Genomic DNA, 26,186 nt, shown 5'->3' on the forward strand with positions numbered 1-26,186 from the left:
ACATATACACCACAATCCAACTAACTAACAATTGTTGTGCACTAACCAGATGATATCTGATTACAGATAATCCTGAGATCAAGAAAAGGAATAAATGTATGAATTTTACATTTATGTCTGTAACTTTTATATTTTACATCTTATTTTCTCCTGCCATTAGAGTACAGAACTCATAACAATTTTTCTGCTTCTTCAAATCTGAACTGATCTTTATGAAGTTTTGCACATAAGTTTACCACCCTGTTAAATCTGCACTCTTATTTTTGCTGCACATCAATTCTGCTGCTTGTTTTAGTTCAACTGTAATTTTATTTTAAACATTTGCTCATACTCCTTGGATAATTTTTCACTCAAAATGAATGCACATTTTCTTGCACATGTTGCATTTATTTGTGCATATAATTGTTTAGTTTATTATTTATGATCACCAAAACTGTTGCTTGGCAATAAATAAATGTTAAACTCTGAAACCATGTATACCAACCAGGTGTAACATTATGACATTACAACATTGTGACTGGTGAAGTAAAGTGGTGAAGTTATCTCTTCATCATGGCACTTGTTAGTGGGTTGGATTTATTAGGCAGCAACTGATCATTTTGTTTCAAAGTTGATGTGTTAGAAGAAGGAAAAATAGGCAAGCATAAGGATTTGAGCGATTTTGACAAGGGCCAAATTGTGATGTCTAGATGACTGGGTCAGAGCATCTCCAAAACTGCAGCTCTTGTGGCGTGTTCCTGGTCTGCAGTGGTCAGTATCTATCAAAAAGGGTCCAAGGAAGGAACAGTGGTAAACCCGTGACAGGGTTATGGGCAGCCAAGGCTCATTGATGCAGGTGGGGAGCAAAGGCTGATTCGTGTGGACGAACTCATGTAGCTCAGATTGCTGAAAAAGTTTACGCTATTAATGCTCGATGGGTCAGGACTGTTTTGACAACAAAGGGGGGGACCAACAAAATATTATGCAGGTGGTCATAATGTTATTCCTAAACGGTGTATGAAACAATACACTCAATGTCCACTAGGTGGCGCCAAATACAAACGAATAGCACAATTTACGTGTGCTTTTTATTGGTATGAGGTGAGGGACGAATTTGTTTTGATCATTAATTATTTGATTATTACACCATGAATATGGTTTTACATATGGTTTTACATTGGCTAATGTTCGATCAAATGCTTTGCATCATGACCGCGACATTTTTCATTCTATAAAAGCAATGTCGCTCAGCATTAAAAGAAGAATTACAAGCATGAAAAGAATTGCGGCGGCTAGAATGATTACTGTCCACGGCGCTGTGAAAGAGGGGAGCAGGAGGACCCTGGGGAAGAAAAGTTGACCAGGAGAACGACCACATTTATTCCAGTGCGTGAAATTGTAGGGGGAAAACAACAACAACAACCAGAATTCCTCGCGGCGCAATAAAGTATTTCTGTAGCGCAGCGGAAATTAATTAAAAGCTGCTCACCTGCGCGAGCTGCACACGCACGAAAAAAAAAGAAAGGCGAGTGACGTCACGAGCCTACCTCTTCACACGCGACTTGCGCCGGCGCTCGCGCTCAGCCCGTGTTCGTTTAGCATCTCTGCGCGCGTGCGAGCGGATTTATAAGCGGCGCACCTCGGAAGCACGTGCGTATTTACCACCTGAAGGAACGCGAGAAGTTTCCGACTTTTTTGGGGGAAAAAAAAGTTTAAGCGAAGTGATTTTTCCTACCAGTTATTATATTTTCTTCTTTGAATCTAATCGGCGGCCGAGATGTCTCGAGACCCGGACGACGTGAACAAGCTCACTGAAAGCACCTATAAGGTAAATCTGCACAGGGGATGTGTGTGTGGAACGACGGGAAACGCTTCCCTGTGTGAATTTAGGAACAGTAGTTTGTATTTCCCTGCTGAGGAATATTGACTTGAGATAAGACGCACCGAATCAGGTGTAGGCGTACATTTAGTGTAGGTTACATTTATTTGCTAAAATTAACTAAAAGTTGTTGTTTTTTTCAGGGCAACAATGTACTTATTATTCTCCCATTCTTGCGTGTTATTTGCTTCAGTGGGATTTGAAAATGTCCCTTTTTTCTCTTTCACTTAGGTTTCTGGGTTAAAACAAGGAAACCAGTTTGATCTGATGATCTTGTGTGTTGCATACTTGTCTCCTCATTGTTATGCCATGGGTGTGTGCCTTGGGATTTGAAAATGGACCTTGTCAGCTAGTCTGCTGAATCACAGGATTTTGCTCCTTGAAAAGCAAATATCTATGGGCAAAAAGTTTGTGGACACCTGACCATAAGATGCGTATGTGCTTTTTGGATACCCCATTCACATTTAGTCCTTTACTGATGTTTTAATAACCTCCACTCTTCTTGGAAGATGGTCCACTAGATTTTGGAGTGTGCTTGTGAATATTTGTGCTCATTCAGAAGTAATGGTGTTCGTGAAGTCTGGCACTTTTGGGGTGAGGAAACCTGGGGTGCAGTCAGTGCACCAATTCATCCCTAAGGTTTTCAGTAGGGCTGAGATCAGAGCTCTAGAGCAGGACACTCAAAATCTTCCACTCTAACTCATCGATACCATATCTTCATGGAGCTTGCTTTGTACACAGGGCATTGTCATGTTGGAACAGGTTTGAGTCTCCTAGTTCAAATTAAGGGGAAATTTAATGCTGCTGCATCCAAAGACTTTCAATAGAATTATGTTAATCCAACATCGTGTTAACAGTTTTAAAAAGAACAGGAGATGGCTGGAAAAGTCAGGTGTCCCAATACATTTGTCCATGTAGTGTACACACACTACAAAATGTAAACAGCTGTTACTCACAATTGAACTTTGTCATTAGAACACAGTACTCGATTGCTTTTACATCTTTTGTGTGTCTAGTTTATGTAACAAACTGATCGACATATGAAAACGTTTTGAAATAACTATGTTTTGTGGAATGTGGAATATGTTTTAGTGTGTCTGGAAGAAGCTCTTATCATGAAAATAGAGCAGAGTGAGCTATTTTACAAAACACTGGAAATATGCATATGTCTGCATGTCTGAGTGGCAAATGCTTCATATTCCTACATTTTTGTCTCTCAGATTTCGATCAAAAAGATATATTTAAGACAGCATAATTTACTGGGTTACTGAACCCTCCTGGACTTTCAGGGAGGTTTGCTTGTATGTAAATATAGCTATGGAACACAAAGCTATCACATGCCAAATCCTGACACTTATAGTTGTGGTGTTAGTCTGAAATTGTGAATTGTTACCTCCCAGAGCTATACAGTATGAAATATCTAGTGGCTATTCAGCTATATAGTTCTATTAGCTTGCAAGATTTGACCACATGCATTTACTTTCATTGAAATACACTTAAAACGCACACACAAAAAGCAATAAAACCTTCGAGATTGCTTGAAGGACTCCTATCGGTACATGCACTCAGTATTGTAAAGGCCAGTGTTTTTATAGCAATAAACAAATATCAATACCCTAATTTAAGAAATGTACCTACTGTCAACAAATAGGGTTTGTTGTAGAAAAAAAGAACACGTATATGAACCCAAAGATTTGGGTTTTGCTATTAATGTAATCTTTTTATTACATTGTGAAGGAACTGAGCATTTGATGATGCAGTTTGCTTGTTTTTTTCTACCGTGTTGTTCTACAGAATGTGATGGAACAATTCAACCCAGGACTGCGTAACCTTGTAAACCTGGGGAAGAACTATGAGAAATCAGTAACCGGTAAATATCTTCATTTGCTCTTTTTTTGGGTTATGAGAAAATACTGTAAGGATCTATTATTATCGCATTTAAACCTGAGCTTTAGTGAACACCCAGTTCCCTGTTGCAGCAATGACGCTTGCTGGAAAGACGTATTTCGATGCAGTTTCAAAGATTGGAGAGACTGCTGCTGTGTCACCCGTCTCCAGAGAGCTCGGTGAGTATGTTGGTCAGCGTCAGTAGGCTGGGGATGCTGAGGAAGAGGCCGATTATGTCCTAATGTAGATGATTCACTGTTGCTGGTTTGGAATATTACTGTCAGAATGTTTTGAACAGATTGTCCTGGTTGTTTGTTGGCAGTGACTAAGCAGCCACATTCATTTCGGGTGAAAATGGCAGGTCTTTCAGCACCAGCCTGTTATTTAATAACATCCATTAAGCAGACTAATAATTGTGTTTCATCTCAGCATGCCATTGATGTATAAGCACGAGGTAGATTTGCTGAAAGAGCAGCAATGGTTCATCCTGTGTGATTCAAGTTGTTGAAAAAAAAAAGTCTCGTGGCCATATATTGATTGATTCAGGTCTCTGTATCAGAGTTTGGGTGTCACAATGATTTGGTCACCTGCAGAATGTCCGATTTCTAGTGTAGTTTATTGCCAACCTCAAGCACAGTGTTCAACCCTGGAGTCCATGCCAGGCAACTCTAAACAACTCTCAGACAGTCTGAATTCTCTGAAGTGTTGAGCAAAGTGTAGCAGAAAGCATTTCCCTCTGAGAGCCTGACCACCTCACTTTGTTACCTCTTTAGTCAGTTTTAATCTCCATCGATGTCTCCTTTATCTGCCTCAGAAAGCTCTGATCCACCTCATGACTCATCCCTCTGTCTCTAAAAAGAGTTAGTTTATAAGTTTGGTGTAGTTATTAATAGATGATTTTAACAGACCGCAAATCTTCTTTCAGGTACAGTCGAATCCACAACTTTTTAATGTTAAGGTTGTTAACATTCAAAGGACATTCTTTTAGGAGATGTATTAATGGATTTAACACACACACACACACACTCTCTCTCTCTCTCTCTGTCTCTGTCTCTGTCTCTGTCTCTCTGTCTCTCTGTCTCTCTCTCTCTATGTATATATATATATATATATATATATATATATATATATATATATATATATATATATATATATATATATGTATGTGTATATGTATATGTATGTGGGTGTGTATATGTAATAGCCGCCCCATGTACATTTTAAACTCTCAACACTTGTTTTTGCAAATGGCGGTTCATGATTAATTGCTATTATGACAGTGCATTACCGTCAATCCGGAAGTGTAGAGGTCTGGATCACTCAGTTGAACTGGAATGTGACAGATGCCACAAAAATGCTCTGTGGATTGTGTTGTTTAAGTGGCTAGAGACGCAGAAATTGAGACAGCCAAGTTGTGGTTGGTTCACAAAATACATTCCTAACCTCTGATATAGTGTTACTTTAAAGACATGGAGTCCAAATCAAGTTGTGGCGGTTAGATCCTTTTTCTGCTCCATCATGGATCATTGACCTGGTAATAAAATGGTGAGTTAAATCAGGTGTATTAGAACAGAAAGATACTGGTCTTCCAGTACTGTGTATTTTTTTTAATTTATTTATTTTTATTTTTATTTATTTATTTTTTTTCCCCCTCACCACCAGAGTTTTAGCATTTGAATGAAAATAAATATTTGGTGTAGGAAAGTCTCTTAGACGCTGTCCAATTAAAGGGCTAATAAGATGGCTTGGTCCTCCACTTTCGCTGCCCAAACGTTCATGGCTCTAATGGTTTCTCCGTATTCACACAGTTCTTTACATTTACATTTGCGGCATTTAGCAGATGCCCTTATCCAGAGCGACGTACAAAAGTGCTTTGAGTCTCTAGCAATGAATAAATCTACACTGGTACTCAAGATTACAAACTTAATATAAATATAACGCTTCAATTCTACAAAGCAAACTTGTCTTTATTGGTCATTTGCAAATGCTGTCTCTGAACAGCACATTTTCTTGAAGGTATCAAATTGCAGTCAGTTTTAAGCCTTTTATCCGGAAGCAGCTTGTTATTTTGGGTAAAAAGTAATTGCTAAGATCTTAGACACAGCCTCTGTTAACGGACAAGACAACACAACTGATTGGTGAGTGCTGCTGTTCATAAAACAATCATTAATATTTTTTTATTTATTTATTCATTTAAGGTTTTATTATTTTTATTGTGGGATTTAACAGGTCTGTATTGCTCTACTTTTGTTTCATAAGTTCTTGTTGAGAATATTTGCTTGCTAAGTGGTGGTGTTTCTGATTCTGGAAATTTGACATAAAATGTCTTGATTTCACACAGTTGCCCAAACAGGATTATCCCCAAAGAATCTGCCATAACAAAGCAACTTCTCAGTTTGTCAACACGTTGCCTTTAGTACTGGGATAAATAAAATTGATATCAGGAAACTGCAGACACTGTTGAGTGGGTTATTTATTTTAAGTCTCACTGTGGTAGAAAATGTTTTAGTTTTGCCAAGTGGTTCATCCTGATCATATTTCAAAGCAATTGTGGGAAAAAAAAACCTCTTCTGTGTAGATTTATTTTAGACAGGAGCAACTTTTTTGGTTCTATACATGATTCTGGTTTATCAATGATTAAATTAAAAGACTTACTGCTGTATTTCAGGAAAGTTTACCTTTGGTTTGAGGGGGAAAAAGCATGAAAAGCAATTGCATCTACAGTGTTACTCACCCATTCATGTAATTTTCTCTTATTGTATAATATAATTTGTGCACAAGAAAGTTAACAAAGTATATATCCTAAAAATTTCAATTAAAGACTGTTACTATATAATTAATTTGAGTGCAAAATGTTTCCCTTGAGATTTGGTAGTTTTGTGTATAAAACTTACCAGAGTGCTGTATAAAGGATTAGATACAATGCATGAGACTCTGGGGGGGCTCTGATCTACCTTATGACTCATCCCTCTGTCTCTAAAGAGAGTTAGTTTATCAATTTTGTGTAGGTATTAATACATGATTTTAACAGACCATTACTCAAATCTCTTAATGGGTATCTGTGCATGCAAATTTACTTTCAGGTACAATCGAAACCTTTTAACAACTTTTTAATGTCAGTGTTGTTAACATTAAAGGACAGTCTTTAGTAGAAGTAATCATGGATTTCACTCTCTCTCTCTCTCTCTCTCACACTCTCTCTCGTTTTCTCTCTCTCTTTCACTCTAAATATGTCATGTAGGACTGCAACTAGTGATTTATTTTAATAATCGCTTAATCGGATGAATACCGTATTTTTCTGACAATAAGCCGCTACTTTTTTCCGACGTTTTGAACCCCGAGGCTTAAACAACGAAGCAGCTTATTTATGAATTTTTCCTGGGTTTTTCCTGGTTTCACAAACTTTAAGCCAAAAAAACTGAGCCCCATAACATTAGACCAATGAAATTCCCGAACGGAAATGAAAAAACGCACCTCCTCTGTGTTCTGAGCTGCACGGCATCGGGAGAAAAACTTTTTTTTTTTAAATGGATGACGATTCCAAAAGAAAAACTCCCGAGAGAAATTGTTGTGAAAGGAAGGAGGAAGACAGTGAACAATTACTTTCTTGGTAGGCTACTGTTTAGGTACAAGCCGTTGTAACGCGTTGAGTCTGGGTGAAGGGAGAGCTCACTAACTCCAGTTACAACAGAAATCATATAAGCACAGACAGGTTTCCAAAACTCGTGCTTTATTATTTTTCTTGGCAACAGCGTTACGGTTTAGTCAAAGAAACTTAGAAATGAGCATCAGAAAATAATAAGGACATATTCCTCGGTCCTGCACACATGCAGTAATACCAGAAAAATGCGGCGGCAGCCTATTCTCTAAATGCCGCTCTGCTCTTAAAGGAGCCACAACATATTTCACCCGTTACACCGTGTAACAGACAGTCTTTTGTTAAAGCCTGTGTAAAGTTCATTAGTTTCAGTGTAGGCATATATGCGGCTTATAGACAGGTGCAGCTTATTTATGTTTAGAATATAAATATTTGTCAAATTCTTATATATGGGTGTGCTTTATAGTCCAGAAATTATGGTATTATTTTTTTGAATAATTGGATTCAATAATTCACTTTTTTTTTTTTTTTTTTATCTTTTGCTTATTAAAACTATATAAAACCCTAATTTGTTATTTAAAAAATAAAGAAATGCAAAAGCCACATTAAGTTCAACTATCTTTAATTTTGATACTTAATAAAGCCTATAGTGGCTTCTTATTGAGGAATGCATGGGGGATTTCTTCTTGAACAAATACACTCATGCTGGGTTGTTTCTTTCGGTAAAAAAACAAAACAAAAAAACAAAACAGAATTTGAGTATGTAAGGTGAAGCAATTTGTGTAAATCAGCATTTTATTGTTTTTAATGATATTTGCAGATGGCAAGTTGACATGTGCTTAAATCTATATAAAATATAATACAACATGGTTTTGACAATTCTTGTTTAAAAAAAAAATATATTTTGTTTAGTTGTGAAGATATAAGCATCTAGAATATATAACATTTATTTTGAATAATAATTAAATGATATATGCATAAATTAAATATACAAACATTGAAAACAAGCATTTGAACGTAGTAAAGTTGCAGTAAATCCCGTTTGAAAACAAGATAATTGTAGTAGATAAAAGAGAATGAAATGTAGAAAAAAAAGAAAGATATGCATTTTTGTACAAATGCATTAGCAGTCACTAAAAATTTAATCGTTTATTGCTGCTGTTATTTGCTGCTTTTAGATTGTTTGTTCGTACCATTTTAATTGAATCCATCACCATGTCACGAGCGACTGTCCTGAAGTAAGCAAACACAGTTTATAGTAGCAATTATTTGACCAATACTATTTTAACATGATGAGGATTATACTGTTTTTGCTTCCCATGTTGATGTTTCACCTTCATCCATGACACTAGTGTGCTTTATTTTTTCATGTGTCATGAGTTTCACACAAACTCCACTTTGCATTACTTGCAGGTACTTTACAATCATTTTTGTTGCGTTTAATATAAAATGCTACCATGACATGACTTTTTCCTGCTGTCGGCTGACCCTGTACTTTCTGCCATTTTACAATCGGCTGTGTTATCTTGCTGCCACGCTAACGGTAACTTGAGTAGCCCACCTAATCGATAACTGCATTCGTTGGCAATGAATTAAATTAGCGATTATTATAGATCTTATTGAATAGTTGTTGCAGCCCTAATGTCAGAGTTTATTTTGATTCCCAGAAATGTTCTTTTCTTGAATAGTCATTATTTTCTCTGATTGTATAATTGTGCACAAGAAAGTTAACTAAGAATATATCTATAAAAAAAATTTTATTGCAGACTTATCATATTCATTATAAGTGGAAAATATTTTCCTTTGATTTTTACCAGCTTTGTGTCTAAAAACGGATGACAATTATGAAATATTTCAGCTTATGTGCATATACCATATTTGGCTTTTTGTATAATTGTTTTAACTGCAGAGAGTAGGAGTACTTATAAAATTTTAAATATGAATTTTATTATGTAATTTATCCAGAGATTGAAGCCTGTGTATAAAAGTTAAATTATATTATATAACTCAGAGAGCATGTTGAGGAAATTAATCACTATACACTGAGTACAGAGTACATCAAATAAATTTAATTTAATCAAGTGTGGAAAACAGAGCATGTTCAGACCCAAAATAAATGAATTTAAAATATTTTCCTTTTCCATGCCCCAAGACTAAGACATCAGCATTTAAAAAGCGAAACAAATTGTCATTCCAGTTTGCTCAAAGCCTCAGTTGCTCAGTGGGGTGTAGAGGCTCGCATACTACACTCAACAGACTAGGAGAAAAGGAGCACATGGATAACAAGGTTCAGGTGTGCCACATCAGTCCTTATCCTTTCCACTTATCCCCAAATCCCCCGAAACAGAGAGTGAAAGCACGTCTCGACTTCATTACCCACTTGACAGCCCTTTTGCTCAGTGGTGCTGCACCTAAACTCCACCAGTTTTTACTGATAATCTGCTGCTTCTTATTTAGTGAGTTTAGATGAGGTCTGACTAATGAGGCTTATATAACTTATTCAATCAGCCTTAAGAAAATATATATTCCTTACAATCATGCTGGATTTAGATTGTACTACATTAGTTTATAATTTGGCGATTCAGTCAGAGACCCACGTGGAAGTTCATGACAGTGGTGACTGATGCCAGTTTTAGAATAGAGGATTTTGAACCCTCACCCATTCAGCCAAACATATCGGCAGATTGAACGTACATGTTGCAATGTGCACATAAAGACTGGAGAACACATTTCAGTAGGTGATTTAATGCTGAAATGTTAGTTTCATGATTTCACTTATTGTATCCAGATAGTAAAGGCCATGTACTATAATAAATAGTGGTTTCTGCATGGTTTAGACAATAAAGGGAATTCCAGGATATACTATATTTACAGTAAATAGGCAGACTCAGCTTAATATTTTATTGCTGTTTATATCTATATTTTATTTCTTTATTAATCTAGTGCCTTCATTTCTTGTCAGGCCAGTTGGGGTGGCAGTTTAAAGAAAACTTCCCAACTTGCACATAGTTACAGTTACTCTGTGGGTTGTGAAGATTCCCTCCTCTACACACAGCTAAGTGCACTCAAAAGATAGAGGGTAAAAAAAAAAAAAAAAACACATAAGTACTGGTTAGGTAATGAGGTTCAGGTGTGTGACATCATCCCTTCGCCCTCCCACTTATCCCAAAATCTCTGAACTGAGAGTGAGAGGATGGTTTAAATGTAGTATCAGAGTAAGAGCCACCCACATGAATAGCCAAGCACTCCTTCTCAGTTGTGCTGCACCTGCATTCATAATATTCCACCAGGCCCAAAATAATCTCTCATCTGGGTCTTGTATTGCAGGCATAGGCAGGTTATAATAATGTCATTATTTTACTTATAATGTCAAGTTAAACACATGCCAACTTGACAAGATTTCTAAATTGACAAAGCCCAACTAGAACAGATACTGTACCTCCACCCTTTCAGTTACACTTTGCCGGCTTTGCTGTGAGCCTGTTTCTTTTCAAAGACCACAGAACTTCCCTCTCCCATTCCATATTGTGCAAAGGTATGGAAATACAGCAAATTTCCTTTGGGGTAGATTTGGATCACAAACAGCTATCCTCTTGCCCACGGAAAGTCCAGCTGCCTTTCAGCTGGGCTTCTTTACCTTAGAGCCCTTGGGTCCAGAGACTTCACTGAGCGTTAAACTAGAAAGACCTTGGCATTGTCTTCGGGAGCCATCCTGACCAAGATAAAAATAAACATGATCATTTGGGTGGATGGAGGAATTATGTGAGTTAAAATTTTGGCTCGATTCTCAGCCTGTACTTTTGCAATTTTTGCTGACCGAGCAGAATGGTGTCACTGCTATTGTAGCTTCATCAATACAAGGGCAAGAAGGTTCTGGTAAAAACATTTTTGGCAGACTTTTTAAACTGCCAGTTTGAAAACCTTGAACATATACAATACAAGAACAGCAACTGCTTGGAACTTTCTAGCTCTTTCAAGGCCATGGTTGCTCAACAGGTTTTTATCTAGCACAAATAAGTGTTGGAGAGCTTTATGTGTGCCCAATCAGCCCTTTTGCTAGTTCCTGGTAGAAACGTGGCAAATATGCTACACTGAAATTCTTCGCATTGTTTGAAGTTCTGAAGTTCTGTTCTGGAGTAGAGAGTGAAAACATGATACGGTACAATTACATACTGCATTAAATAGTTTTTAAATAGACGTCTCTCTTTGTTAAATGAATAGATTGCTGTTTAAGACTAGTCAACGTCAGAAGACAGAGATATTGACCGTGATATTTGTATGGTGTTTACATAGACAGAGCTCCGAGTAGTAACACCTGCTGCCATCAATGCAGAGGTATTACAGTGTTTACTCACGTGGCTGGTCTAAACCAGTATGTTTTTGGGTTTTTTTTTTGTTGTATTGATCCTCTTTTGAAATGAGCATTTGCTTGATGGTTTTTTTTGAATGTATAAAAAAGAGAGAGAGAGAGCGAGCGAGTGAGAGGGAGTTGTCCAGCTGCAGTAGTGAAATGCAGACATTCTTTACTTGCCTGCCTCAAAACATCTAGTAAACACTCTTATCAACTGAAGAGGCAAATTGGGTGTTTGAGCATGCCAGCTTGTGATGTACTCTCATCCTCGAGGATAGATGTGCATGGCTGGCAGAAATAATAGTCTGGGTGTTGGATTAGCCCAGTGTAGAGCTGCATTATCTTTCTGGCAGTGAGTGACAGGAGTGAGAGAATGCTAATCAGGCACACGACAGTGGAGTGCACACACATTACACAGCAGAGAGCAGGAGATGCTTTTCATCTTATTTTGACAAGAACCATTATGCATGTATTCCATCTTTTTAAAAGGCGGTTCAGAGAAATAGTAATTTTTTTTCTGTATTTATCTACTGACAACATGATGCCATAGAGCTGATAATTTAACCTAAAAAAACAAGATGGACCAGTGGCAGTAACTATATTACTTATTTTCACAAACTTGTTAATATTGATTAATAAATGCAAACCTTATTTAACTTGATGTGCACACAATTTCATGGCATGCTTTATTATACTGTTTAAACACACTGGTGCAAAAAGTAAAATAATGTTTATATTCACATAACAAAGGCATTTTGTACAATCCTGACATATCATCAGTGTACCATAATGCCATACAATGTTCCCTCTCTGTCAAACATTTTTAACTAGCATAGCTTATTTACTGTGAAGAATTTTTTTTTTTTTTCTGGTACATGGCAATTTTTTTTTCCAGCAGTGGAGGCTGCTAGTGCTTTAACTTGGTTATTAGTCACTGGGCATAGGCCTAGTTCCCTGAAATCCAATAATTAATAGATGAAAGCAAGTCAAGTCAAGGTGTTGAAGGAAAGGCAGGTGTTCTTGACTCAATCTAATAGGTGATTGAGGGTCTGTGGAAAAATAGTCTTTGAAATAATTCATAGTTTGACTTTCTAAACTTTTTGTCTTCACCCTTATTTCTTTTTGCTCTGAGATCTGCCATTTCCCGTATGAATTTTATGCTAGAAAGCTGCACCTGAGCTTGTTGCTTTGTAAGATAATTGTATCTGTGATTTGCCTGTTTGTGCAGTGAAAACAAAAAATTTCCCATTTTAACAGGTTAATGTGCTGACCTTTACATGGTAGTGTTATAGCTGGTTTTAGAGCATCACTGTTTATGCACAGATCCACTAATGCATGCTATGATGTAGCCCCTTTACTTCTGTTTGTTTGCTTTGGGGTTTAGATTACGAGTAATGCCAGAGTGCTTACAAGCTGAAATTACCCTCACTGAACCCTACAAAAGTAATTTTTTAAGAAACAGTAGATGCAAAATATTATCATGAGTTAAAAATAAAGTGATTCAGTACAGTGATGTAACATACAAATATTTTATGTAGCTTAATTTGCACTACTAAGTTGACATTGTTGTCTGCAGGGGTGGTCCTGGTGGAGATTTCCGAAACGCACAAGAAGGTTCAGATGGAGATGGAGGAGTTTGTAAGAAAGCATGACTGACACACATCTACTTCTCTTTTTTTTTTTTTTTTTTTTTTTTGCCTTCTTTCAATTTTACCCTCCTGCTGTGCCATTGACTTTGGTGCCTGCTGTGCCACCCAGACCCCTACATACTTACACAACACTGAAAATCACATTTTACTTAAAATAGCATGGTTTTTTTTCTTTAGAAACAGTCTTTTCTCTTTTTCCTCACTCATTTCTCTCCTTCAATAGAGAAAGTACTGTGTGAGCAATAACTGAATGGGTTTCTGTGAAAGTTTTTGCTGTTACCTATAACATGGTGTACGTCAAGGTCTGTGCACAGATTTTTCACAATCCTCTAGTCATTATGAAACCAGTTTTTGTCACAGACTATTCATCTTTTTTAAGGTCATGCCATTCTGTAAACTGCACAAAATACAATCATTCTAAATTTTTTAAAGTTAGAATTCATCCACTGTTGCAAATGATCCTTGTCACTGTAGTTATTTATTTATTTTTTGATTGGCTTTGATTCATTTGTGGGCTTTTAAATAATTCCACATTCCACAAACTTTCAGTGGTTTTTAGAGGCAGACGTTATCAGATTATCTTGGCTACACATATTTTCCAATGCATTGCGAATATTTAACCACAGATCAGATATGCCTTTTGTTACATATATTTGTGTGGAATGCAGCACAGTTATTGTGTTAGTGTTGTGTCTGTTCAGCAATTTCACATGACAGCTTCTTTTAATCTTATCAGTTCAAAAGGTTCCATAGAGAGCTCATTGCTGAACTGGAGAAGAAAACAGATATGGATGTCAAATACATGAATGTAAGTATATTCTTCAGTGAAGCTGTAATTAAACAGCTGAATTGTTTTGTCATGTTGCTGAGCAGAGCAGTGGCACAGAGTTAGGGGTACTTATTGTGTGTGTGACCTTCTTTCTCTCCTGGTGTCTTATGTGGGTTTCCTTTACATATGTTTTGGAAAGTACATGAAAACTGGAAAACCAGTCATTAAGTGGATTGGCTCCTACCTCATGCATGGTGTTTCCCAAGATCTCATTAATCCCTCCTAAAGGTGATTGACTAAATGTTACCTAGATAATAGGAAAAAATAGATACTTTCCTAAAAGTGAAAATCAGCGAACATGCATGCCAGTGATCCTGTACTTCCTATCTGATCCACCCTGATGCCCGACTTCTGGATAAAGTTCTCTTCAACTGGACACCAGTTTATGCTGCTGATGGAGGCTTCATGTGAACAGCCTAAAGATGCACAAGGTTTCTGTAGAGGGTTAAACTCATTAAACCATGAGGATGGAATTGAACTTTTGTTAATTTAAACAGTTTGCCATAAAGGCATAATAGTTATAATGAATGGATATTGTCACTGGTTGCTCTCCAGGTTACTTCCTCATACAATCACGGAGGTTTTTTTGTTTTGCCTCAGTTGCCACTGGCTTGCTCATTAGGGATACTTTATAAGGACAAATCGTTGTTGTTAAAGTTTGATGTGAAGCTGCCTTGAATCAATATCCATTAACAGATATACACAAAATTTTATTGAATTCTAGCCTATATAGAATACCTTTTGAAAAGGCGTTTGTGGAAAGACGTCGTACAAGATTGATTTCAGGCAGCTGGTTTATTCCAGTACACACTTATCCCGTCATTCATCTCAACAATCAGTGATTAAGTTTCATTCAGTCTAATGGGAACAGACGTGAGCTCCAACATGCTGTTTCAGATCTTATTATGAAACAAATACTGTGGCTGAATTCTGAGTAATGTACCAGCAATTACCATCCTTGCTGATACTGTGTTTTTATTTGATCTCAGGCCACATTCAAAAGATACCAGACAGAACACAAAATCAGGCAAGAGACTCTGGACAAATCACATGCAGATCTAAAGAAACTCCGCCGAAAAAGCCAGGCAAAGCATTCCAGCAAGTATGACATCAAGGAAAATGAGGTCAGCTTTCTTCTCTTTGGGGTTTTTTTTTTTTTGTTGTTTTTTTTTTTTTTTATGTTTTATGTTTGGATTTTAATCAGCACAGAATTTATTTTCTCTTGATCCTGGGCAGTCAATTTATCTTCATTATATCTTCTAGAAGGAATTATTGATGTCTTATGCAGCTGACAAACTTTTATTCTTGTGAACACTTTGATATATATTTCTTATTCAAATTATAATGCCATGGTTTTTTTTTACATTAGTTATATTCAGAATATGTCTGGATATGTTTTACTTATTATTCCTTTTAATTATAATTATATTATTACGTAATTTGTTCTCCACTCATAGTACAGGACTTGTCATACTGTTGAATGGCATGGAGCTTAAGTCATTGTGTTCATTGAATGTAGTAATTTGACACTGAACTCAGATCTGGATGAGGTGTGTCTCCATGTAAAACATTTTAGTTATGTTTAAAATCCCAACTCTTTCTTGACTTTCAATGTTGCATCAGGAACTCTGGCATGGGTGGTTTTGTTCTGTAAAGAAGCACTGACTGCCCTCAGGCAACATAAATGACGTCAATGAAGCAGCTGACGAGATTCGACTACTGTGGAAAATGCTTTTACTTTTAATGTATGAAGTGCAGAAACTGTTTCTATATTTAGTAGATATAACTCTGGAGATTCAAGTAAAGTTTGTTGGTTCATTGTATATAACAATCTTTCAACCTTCAGGGCATCTGTTCTAAAAGGCTGAAAAAGTTTATTTTGGGTTTGACTGATGGATTATTAATAGTGTTTAGACATAAGCAACCCACACCCCATTATAATTAGCAGACTGTTAGATGTATTTCTGGCTGATCAGCGCAAAGAATCAGTAGAGGTCAATAGTATGTGTTTCCCTCATGTAGAGATTAGGTAAAAGGTTGTGACAAGAGGCTGAATTCAACACCTAGTCACCCACATAGTCTCTATGACAACTCGGCCACAGAGAGATAATAGGAAGGGAAATCCTGTGAACAGTGGAGCTCTGCTTCTTATCTGCTACTTATCTTTACTAAGTTTACTGTTAGTCATAGTGGGTGGTGGGATGTCTTCTGTCTGCATGCATCATTACTGAATAATGACTGTGTTGGTGTAGGGGGGTTGAGAGATGCAACTTGTTAAACATATTGATGCTTATCCAAGTTAATGGCACTATTATAGGTTATCTTGTTTGTTTGCATAAACAAACTCCTTTCCCCACATTCTAATAGTGTATGACTAACAAAATATTTGCAATGTTTCTTAATAATTTGTCAAACTGATTTTGTTGTTTAGTACATGGAGACGATTTCTTCACGGCAGACAGACATGCAGCAGTTTATAGCAGATGGATGCAGGGAGGCCTTGCTGGAGGAGAAGAGGAGGTTCTGCTTCTTGGTGGAAAAACACTGTATCTTCTCCTATCAAATGGCAGAGTTTCATGACAAAGTAACCAAATTATGCATGTGAAAGATTCATATTGACTTTGTCACTTTCTCAAACCACAGCTGTGATGTTTTATGAAAATTATTGTAGTTTTATTACGGTCACCAGCCTAATGTTTTGCTAGTCTGATATTACAGTTTATATATATATATATATATATATATATATAATGAGACACACACACACACACACACACAAACAGTGGTGTGAAAGTGTTTGCCCCCTTCCTGATTTCTTATCTTTGCATGTTTCACACTTTAATGTTTCAGATCATCAAACTAATTTAGATATTAGTAAAAGATAACACAAATGAACACAACATGCCGTTTTTAAATGAAGGTTTTTATTAAAAACTGCATGTTGTGTTAATTTGTGTTATCTTTTAATAATATCTAAATTATTTTAGATAAGTGTACCCCCCTCCTGTTAAAACTGCAATTTATCACACCTGAGTTTAACTTCTGTAGCCACACCCAGGCCTAATTACTGCCACACCTGTTCACAATCAAGAAATCTCTTAAATAGGACCTGCCTGACAAAGTGAAGTAGACCAAAATAACCTTGAAAGCTATACATCATGCCGAGATCCAAAGAAATTAGGAAACAAATAAGAAAGTAATTGAGATCTATCAGTCTGGAAAAGGTTATAAAGCCATTTCTAAAGCTTTGGGGCTCCAGCCAACCACAGTGAGAGCCATTATTCACAAATGGCAAAAATATGGAACAGTGGAGAACCTTCCTAGGTGTGGCCGGCCGACCAAAATTACCCCAAGAGCACAGTGACGACTCATCCAAGAGGTCACAAAAGACCCCACAATAACATCCAAAGAACTGCAGGTCTCACTTGCCTCAGTTAAGGTCAGTGTTCATGACTCCACTGTAAGAAAGAGACTGGGTAAAAATGGTCTGCATGGCAGAGTTCCAAGTCAAAAACCTTTGATGAGCAAAAAGAACATAAAGGCTCGTCTCAGTTTTGCCAGAAAACATCTTGATTAACCCCAAGACTTTTGGGGAAAATACTCTGTGGACTGACGAGACAAAAGTTTTACTTTTTGGAATGTGTGTGTCCAAATAAGTCTCATGTAAAAAGTAACGCCGCATTTCAGAAAAAGAACATTGATCCAAAACACACCAGCAAGTGTACCTCTGAATGGCTGAAGAAAAACAAAATGGACAAAGAAAACTTTGGAGTGGCCTAGTCAAAGTCCTGACCTGAATCCTATTGAGATGCTGTGGCATGACCTTAAAAAGGCGGTTCATGCTCGAAAACCCTCCAATGTGGCTGAATTACAACAATTATGCGTAGATGAGTGACCAAAATTTCTCCACAGCGCAGTAACAGACTCGGAGCCAGTTATCGCAAACGTTTGATTGCAGTTGTTGCTGCTAAGGGTGGCCCAACCAGTTATTAGGTTTAGGGGCAAACACTTTTTTACACAGAGCCATGTAATTTTGGATTTTGTTTTCCCTCAATAATAAACCTTCATTTAAAAACTGCATGTTGTGTTAACTTATCTTTTACTAATATTTAAATTAGTTTGATGATCTGAAACATTAAAGTGTGACAAACATGCAAAAAAAAAGAAATCGTGTGTGTGTGTAATAATAATAATAATTTTATATTTATATATATATATTATATATATATATATATATATATATATTATATATATATATATATATATATATATATATATATATATATATATATATATATATATATATATATATATATATACACACACATATACACAATTACATCCAGCATGCTCACAATTAATAAAGCCTCCAGTCATTTATTTATATGATCTAGCATTTATATTATCTAGTGTTTTATTTATTTGTTCCTTAAAAAAACAAACAGCAAAGCAAACTAGACAAAAGATCTAAGCATGATGAATGTGAAGTTATGAAGAAGTGGTTGTCATACACCCATTTCCACTAAAACCCTCTGTGCACCTGTTCTTTTGTCATTTGTCATGATTCTCAGGCGAAGGAGATCCTCTCTTTGAAACTGCTCAGCTGGCAAAGCAAATGCAGTGATGCCCTCCAGGTGCCAGACACTATAATAACCATGATCGAGGGCATACGTACTCCCATCTCCACACCAAAGTCTTTACCGCTTAAGGAGCATTTTGACAGGGTGAGTCTGCGTACTGGTTTAATGTTGGAGAATAATTAAGCAGGATTTTATCATAAAGATAGTTATGTTTATTAAATAAAACACCGCCTAACCTACTGAGTAAAGTGGATCTTTCAAGCAATAAACCTAGATAAAGTTTGTTTCCTTGTTTCTTCTGTTGACATAATAATTATTACATAATATTTTTAAAAGCTCTTCCTGATTGCTCTGTTTTTTTTAGGGTTGTTTTATTCTTATAGCCTGTGCACTGTACTCTGCTAAGTTCATGCTTTGGTCCTAAAGTGTATGTGAAAATTTTGCCATTCACTCTGCACTACAGATCTTCTTTAGATTTATACTTGATTTGTTAAAGTACCATAATTTTTGGACTATTAAGCGCACCCAAATATAAGCCGCACCCACTGAATTTTACAAAGATTTGTATTTTTAACATAAATAAGCTGCACCTGTCTGTAAGACGCAGGTCTACACTGAAACTAATGAACTTTACACAGGCTTCAACGAAAGACAGTGTCTGTTACACGGCTTGTATCTAAACAGTAGCCTACCAAGAAAGTCATTGTTCACTGTCTTCCTCCTTCCTTTCACAACAATTTCTCTCGAGAGTTTATCTTTTGGCATCGTCGTGCGTTTAAAAATCACCATAGGTGAAGCTTTTCTCCCGATGCCGTGCAGCTCAGAACACAGGTGAAGTGCGTTTTTTTCATGCCCTTTTGGTTTTTTTTGTTTTTTTTTAGCGTGATGAATGATTCTCCTTTCCTGTTGCCAGTCCGAGTGAGCGGCAGGTCAAACGTCAGAGGAACCTAATCGATATTTATGATGTGGTGCGGCCCGATTCAGTGGGAGCGCATCTGATTTAATATAAAGAGTTTCATTGGTTCACCTTAAACCCGTTCGGCAATTTAATTGGTCTGTTATGGGGCTCAGTTTTTTGGCTTGAAGATTGTGAAACCAGGAAAAACACGGTTTTTTAATATTTAATTCCTCATTTAGTCCCCCATTTGTTACAGTAACCTTCGGAAAGCATTGATGATAATGCTCTAGTTCATCCAAAAGGTTTTCATCAGAGCTGAGATACCGTGAGGAAAATAAGTATTTGAACACCCTGCTATTTTGCAAGTTCTCCCACTTAGAAATCATGGAGGGGTCTGAAATTGTCATCGCAGGTGCATGTCCACTGTGAGAGACATAATCTAAAAAAAAATCCAGAAATCACAATATATGATTTTTAAACTATTTATTTGTATGATACAGCTGCAAATAAGTATTTGAACACCTGTCTATCAGCTAGAATTCTGACCCGTCAAAGACCTGTTAGTCTGCCTTTAAAATGTCCACCTCCACTACATTTTATAATCCTAAATTAGATGCACCTGTTTGAGGTCGTTAGCTGCATAAAGACACCTGTCCACCACATACAATCAGTAAGAATCCAACTACTAACATGGCCAAGACCAAAGAGCTGTCCAAAGACACTAGAGACAAAATGGTTCCCCTGCTTAAACCAGCACATGTCCAGGCATGTCTTAAGTTTGCCAATGACCATTTGGATGATCCAGAGGAGTCATGGGAGAAAGTCATGTGGTCAGATGAGACCAAAATAGAATTTTTGGGTCATAATAATTTCACTAAACGTGTTTGGAGGAAAAAGAATGATGTACCATCCCAAGAACACCATCCCTACTGTAAAGCATGGGGGTGGTAGCATCATGCTTTGGGGGTGTTTTTCTGCACATGGGACAGGGCGACTGCACTGTATTAAGAGAGGATGACCCGGGATGACCGGGGCCATGTATTGCGAGATTTTGGGGAACAACCTCCTTCCCTCAGTTAGAGCATTGAAGATTGGTCGAGGCTGGGTCTTCCAACATGACAATGACCCGAAGCACACAGCCAGGATAACCAAGGAGTGGCTCTGTAAGAAGCATATCAAGGTTCTGGTGTGGCCTAGCCAGTCTCCAGACCTAAACCCAATAGAGAATCTTTGGAGGGAGCTCAAACTCCGTGTTTCTCAGCGACAGGCCAGAAACCTGACTGATCTAGAGAAGATCTGTGTGGAGGAGTGGGCCAAAATCCCTCCTGCAGTGTGTGTAAACCTGGTGAAAAACTACAGGAAACGTTTGACCTCTGTAATTGCAAACAAAGGCTACTGTACCAAATATTAACATTGACTTTCTCAGGTGTTCAAATACTTATTTGCAGCTGTATCATACAAATAAATAGTTAAAAAATCATATATTGTGATTTCTGGATTTTTTTTCTTTAGATTGTCTCTCACAGCGGACATGCACCTACGATGACAATTTCAGACCCCTCCATGATTTCTAAGTGGGAGAACTTGTTAAATAGCAGGGTGTTCAAATACTTATTTTCCTCACTGTTTGGGGGCTTTGTAAAGGCAGGTCTAATTCTTCCACTCTAGACTTCACAAACCTTGTCTTCATGTGCACGCAATACAATTGTATATAACTTTGTGACAAAAGTGTGGGGAGAAACCACTTATGGGTGTGATGGTCGCAGGCTTTTGAGCCTTTAGTTTATATTGTGGAATATTTGATGTATATAATTATAGGTTCTTCAACCTCATCTTCTATTTGTTTTGTTCCTTCCAGAATTCTGACTCCATGATTCCTCCACCAGCCCCACCACTGAAGGCCCAGACTAGTCCATTGGCAAATATGTTCTCACAAGAGATCCCCAGAAGCCCTGTGTCCCCAGAGCCTTACTCAGGCAAGATCTCATCATCCCTCCTATTGTCTTTGCCTTACCGTTGCATTGTTATGGGTTTGTTATACTTTGATCATGTTGTTAGGATTTTAAATAGAATGAACTTAGGCCTGTCTTGTGATCTGAAATCAACAGACCAAGATAGTCTTGATGGCAGCGGCAGGTCCAGATCCGAATCTGTTTCCAGTGGTATGAATTTGATGAAAAAGCCACGAGTGCAGACCATTTTCCCACACACAGCTGGTAACAATGAGTCCTTACTCAGCTTTGACGATGGAGAAATCATCACTTTACTGATTCAGGAGGAGAAGGATGGTTGGCTCTATGGGGAACTGGAGAAAAATGGACAGTAAGTCCAAATACAGCATTATATTTTTGATCAGTATAATGCGTTTTTTTTTTTTTTTTTTTCTCTTTTCTGCAGTTGATATTTAACAAGTGTTTTATGGTTGTATCCCTTCGGATGCATTATGCAGGATCATTTAAGGCAAAAAAAAAAAAAAAAAGTGGAAAGACTGGTTGCAGTTTGTCAATTTTGCACTTCTGAAATTGGTGTGGTATGTCAAAGACACCAAAGATGCAAAAGACAAATTGAATGTGTTGATCCACTGACTTTAATACATGACTTAGTTTTACAATCATGTTTGAGTAGCTAAATGTCTTTATTATGGAGCACAGATGGTGTTGGCCATAAATACAATAAAACAAATTAATGATAAAATACAGAAGATACAATTAAGTATCTTAGCTTTTTATTTTCAAATTTAAAGACAAGCTCATGGACTCATTATAACCAGCATATTAGCTTTATTCAGGCTTGCTTAATGTGTACAATGTATTTACTTGATCAGTGAGAAGGCATTGAAATGATTTTTAAGGCTACAATAAATAAATTATATTCCTGGCAGTGAGTTGAATTTATGAGTCACAGGAACTGTGAATTGCATTTGTAAATCACTTGCAGTGTGAATTGCATTTGTAAATCAGACAGTGTGAATTGAATTTAGGAGTCCTGGGCAGAATAAATTGAAAAGCTTGACCTGCAAAAAATAAGTTTGTGACTTCATTTTATTCAAGTTTTTGTTTGACACTTTGAACTTTGGTTGATATTCAATGATTTTCAATTAGTTTTATTGACTCATACGGGCTCTGCAGATTGTATTTAAGAAAGCAAATGAGCAAACAGTGATAGAAAACTAAAAATGAAATGCAAAAGGTTCCCATCTAAGTCTGGTTCCTCTCAAGGTTTCTTCCTCATACCATCTCTGGAGGTTTTTATTGCCACTGGAATAAAACTGAATGTATGTAGTCTGTTTTTATTTCTATAGAGATTAGGGACAATTTCCATTGTTAGAAGTGCTTCATACATTAAATCGAATTGAGATGAAAGAATAAAAAAAGGCATTTAGAAACTATAATCACATGTACAGTAGCTTTTCTTCTGTCTGATAAGCTAAGAATGTTTTGTTTAATTTCTAACATTAAAATCCACTTTGTAATACTATTTGGAAGACACCGGTGAAGAAGCCATTACCCAATCAAGGCATGAGTGTAATTAATTTTCCAGTCTTGTTTTGAAAAAGAAACAAGTGGAAATGATCATTGTGGCTACCACAAGTATGGTCAAAGTTGCCCTTTGTCACAATTTGAGAACCTTTTTTCTCCCAGAGGTCATTATGTTGTCATTGCCTTTTGGAAAAATGAAATGTCTGTGTCTTGCTATTATGACGCAGGTTTAAAGTGGTCTAGTTCAAAGTTAAGATTTACTTTCTCTACACAAGACAGTTTCCAAGCAACCGAGTCTTAATGCATGTTTCCCACCGGTGGCAGAAACGCACCTCTACAGTGGCTCGCTTGTTCTCGATAATAATGGGAAGATTGCAGCTTTCTTTTTATGCAGCCATAAATTGTATTTATCAAACATGATTTATGAAAAGTCTACAAATATAAATGTCAGATCATGTTTGAGATATTGCGGTTGTTATTACAGGAGAGGCTGGTTTCCATCGTCATATTGCCGTCCATACAGTGAGCCCGTAATCACCAGCCTGTAAGTTTTTATTTTTTCTGTAAATAAGTCAGATGTTTTTATATATGTTATATATAAAATAATGATTTTAATACTGGTATGACAAAACATTTGGGTTAAAAGAAATCAGTGATTTTTTGTTCTTATGCAGTCTGATGTATATGGATGCCCCCTTGCACAGCATGAATGTGGTAGATCTCTCTAAGCGGTCTGAAGAGGAAGAGGACGAGGACGAAGAGCAGCCTGTGTTTCTACCTCCCCCTGACTATGGTGACTCATCCAGGAAGCCCTCCACCCCCTCACCACAGAACACGGTATAACCCACACCTACATTCCAGTCCATATTTTCTCTATTAAGTTTTTCTGATTTAGAAAAAATAGGCAGGGAATGTCTAAAGCCAAGGCTCTTTCAGTCCTTAATGCACAGTGTCCTCTGAGGTCTGCATATTAAACAAAAAACTGTGGGGACTGTCCCTCACCAGCAGGTCAAGTTTCTCTCTGGGGATGAGCCTGAAACCTGATGTCTGTGCTGCAGGTGCACAGTGCTGTTAAAAAAACAAGCATAAAGGAGTCAGCCTGTGCTCCCAGATTACAGAATTAAATGTAATCAAATTAAAGAATTGGGAAAGGAAAAGACAAACCTTTGCATGACCTTCATTCGGGGGGGAACGTGACGGTTATGTGGAATAATTTGCATTGCTGCCAAAAAGACATGTGAAAAATGCTCCCTGCCTGGTTTTGTTTTCACACACAAACGGGAGGAGGAAGGACAAAGAGTTGAGTGTTAGATTCCAGCATATCAACATCATTATATCACTCTGCCAAGTGTCTATGGTTGCACTCTTCTGACTGGCCCTGTACTGTACAGAAAGATAGTTGTAGAACCTGACTCCCTGGCTGTGGGAGAAACGGGATAAAGCTGGAGATGCAAGGTGCAAGAAAGTCTAAGAAAGTCACTATGTTGCCAGTTGGCCAGGATTGTTGATTGTTTGGTAACTGGTAAGGCTAGAATCTGGAACCATGGCATTAGTGTGCCCCCTAGTGGACATAATGGACACGGTGTGCTTTAAAGCAAGGTTACTCAACACCTGTCCTGGGGGCTAGCTGGCCTGCACAGCTCTTCCATTAGAGCTGATTAGATCAGATCAGATACATGACTGGACGTCTCTGTGATGGTAACACATTATACTTGTATTATTTGTATGTAGAAGCACTTGCATCTATTTGTTAGTATTAATATCTGATGTCAGTCTTCTTAACTAGTTGAGCCATCAAAAAATGTCAAGCAACTATTAGTTTACCATCAATTCCAATCAGTTTTATTTTTCCAATTCTTTACTTGTGGCGATCATGGAATATTGTCATGCCGCCTGGCATCAGTCGTTTTGTACAGCACCAAGAAAACAATAAGCTGATATTCCAATCCAACCAGTCTAACGGGACAGCTTTGTTTAGCCTGAACTGAACCAGGGACTACAACTGAAACACTGCCAGTAGCACTAATAGTTCTGATGTTTTTATTTAACAGGTGTCGTTGTCAAACGGCACATCAAAACCTCCATTCCTCGGGTGAGTAACGCACTAAGAATGTGGCTTCTACTGAACTATTAGTTTCCGCTTGCTACGTGACTGATATCTGTTCCTTTTCAGAGGTGGGAATCCCTTTGCCACGGTCAGGCTGCGGCCCACAGTTACAAACGACAGATCGGCACCAGTCGTCTAACGCCGTTCATCATGAGCCTTAATGCCGATTTGAGTTTCATTTTGAAATTGAAAGGGCTTGATCATGAATGTTTTTGATGTTAAAGTTTAAGCCCAAGTTGAAGTGTAACTGCATGGATTTTAATTAATGATGAGTTGGTTTTACAGTTATATAGGTTTAACTCAATTCCTTTATACAACAACCAAAAGTGTTTTCTTATGTTCTATCATGTTAACACATTGTTTGACCATATTGGTCTTTGTAGCTGTTAAACCGTGACAGTTCTTAGTTTACCTGTCTAGCCTTATTTGTTAGAAGCCACTGCTTGATCAAGATCAAGTTTGAATATGTAAACTGCAGAAATCAGGATTTATGTAGAATGCTAGATGAAATATACAATATTCTGTATGATAGGTGGTAAAATCTGTTCCTCTTAAATTTGTGTTGCATAAAATATATATATATATTGTAGTATGTTCTGTCTTCATGCTGGAACGAGGTAACTATAAAAGCACATTTATGTAACATGGTGGTTTATTTCTCCCAGTTTTAAAGAAAATCTTTCCTGGTGGTGTCTGTGTGCCAGGAAAAATAACAGCATATCTCAGTATACACTGTAAAAAAATGGATTCCGTCTTTGATGCCTAGTTATTTTAATGTTTATTCTTAATGTAACAAAATGTCATTTATTTAGGGACGTGTCTAATCATTGCTGTTAGATTTATTTTACTCCTGTTTTAATATAAATGGGATACCTTTTTTACTGTATTGTATCGTTGATTAATTGTGCTATTTTCTTTCAAACTGCACTAAAATAAAAGATAGGTTTTCA

At 37.1% G+C, this 26,186-nt stretch overlaps 1 protein-coding gene across 1 annotated transcript; it reads left to right on the plus strand.

Annotated features, from left to right (window-relative positions):
* Positions 1-1,327: 1,327 nt before the first annotated feature.
* baiap2l1a (BAR/IMD domain containing adaptor protein 2 like 1a) lies at positions 1,328-26,186 on the plus strand. The gene is made up of 14 exons (XM_083555651.1): positions 1,328-1,807; positions 3,653-3,728; positions 3,838-3,924; positions 13,271-13,332; positions 14,080-14,151; positions 15,162-15,296; positions 16,604-16,756; positions 18,744-18,896; positions 21,509-21,626; positions 21,759-21,972; positions 23,614-23,673; positions 23,834-23,966; positions 25,181-25,221; positions 25,303-26,186. Exons 1-14 carry the CDS (start codon positions 1,757-1,759, stop codon positions 25,373-25,375), a joined length of 1,428 nt encoding a protein of 475 aa, XP_083411777.1. The 5' UTR covers positions 1,328-1,756; the 3' UTR covers positions 25,376-26,186.

This window comes from Silurus aristotelis (assembly GCF_946808225.1).
Source record: "Silurus aristotelis genome assembly, chromosome: 12".
NCBI lineage: Eukaryota > Metazoa > Chordata > Actinopteri > Siluriformes > Siluridae > Silurus > Silurus aristotelis.

Coding starts and splice junctions, on each gene's coding strand:
- baiap2l1a (XM_083555651.1), top strand. CDS start 1,757: ATGTCTCGAGACCCGGACGACGTGAACAAGCTCACTGAAAGCACCTAT. Junction 21,627..21,758: donor GTCCCCAGAGCCTTACTCAG/GCAAGATCTCAT, acceptor TGAAATCAACAG/ACCAAGATAGTCTTGATGGC. Junction 25,222..25,302: donor TCAAAACCTCCATTCCTCGG/GTGAGTAACGCA, acceptor GTTCCTTTTCAG/AGGTGGGAATCCCTTTGCCA.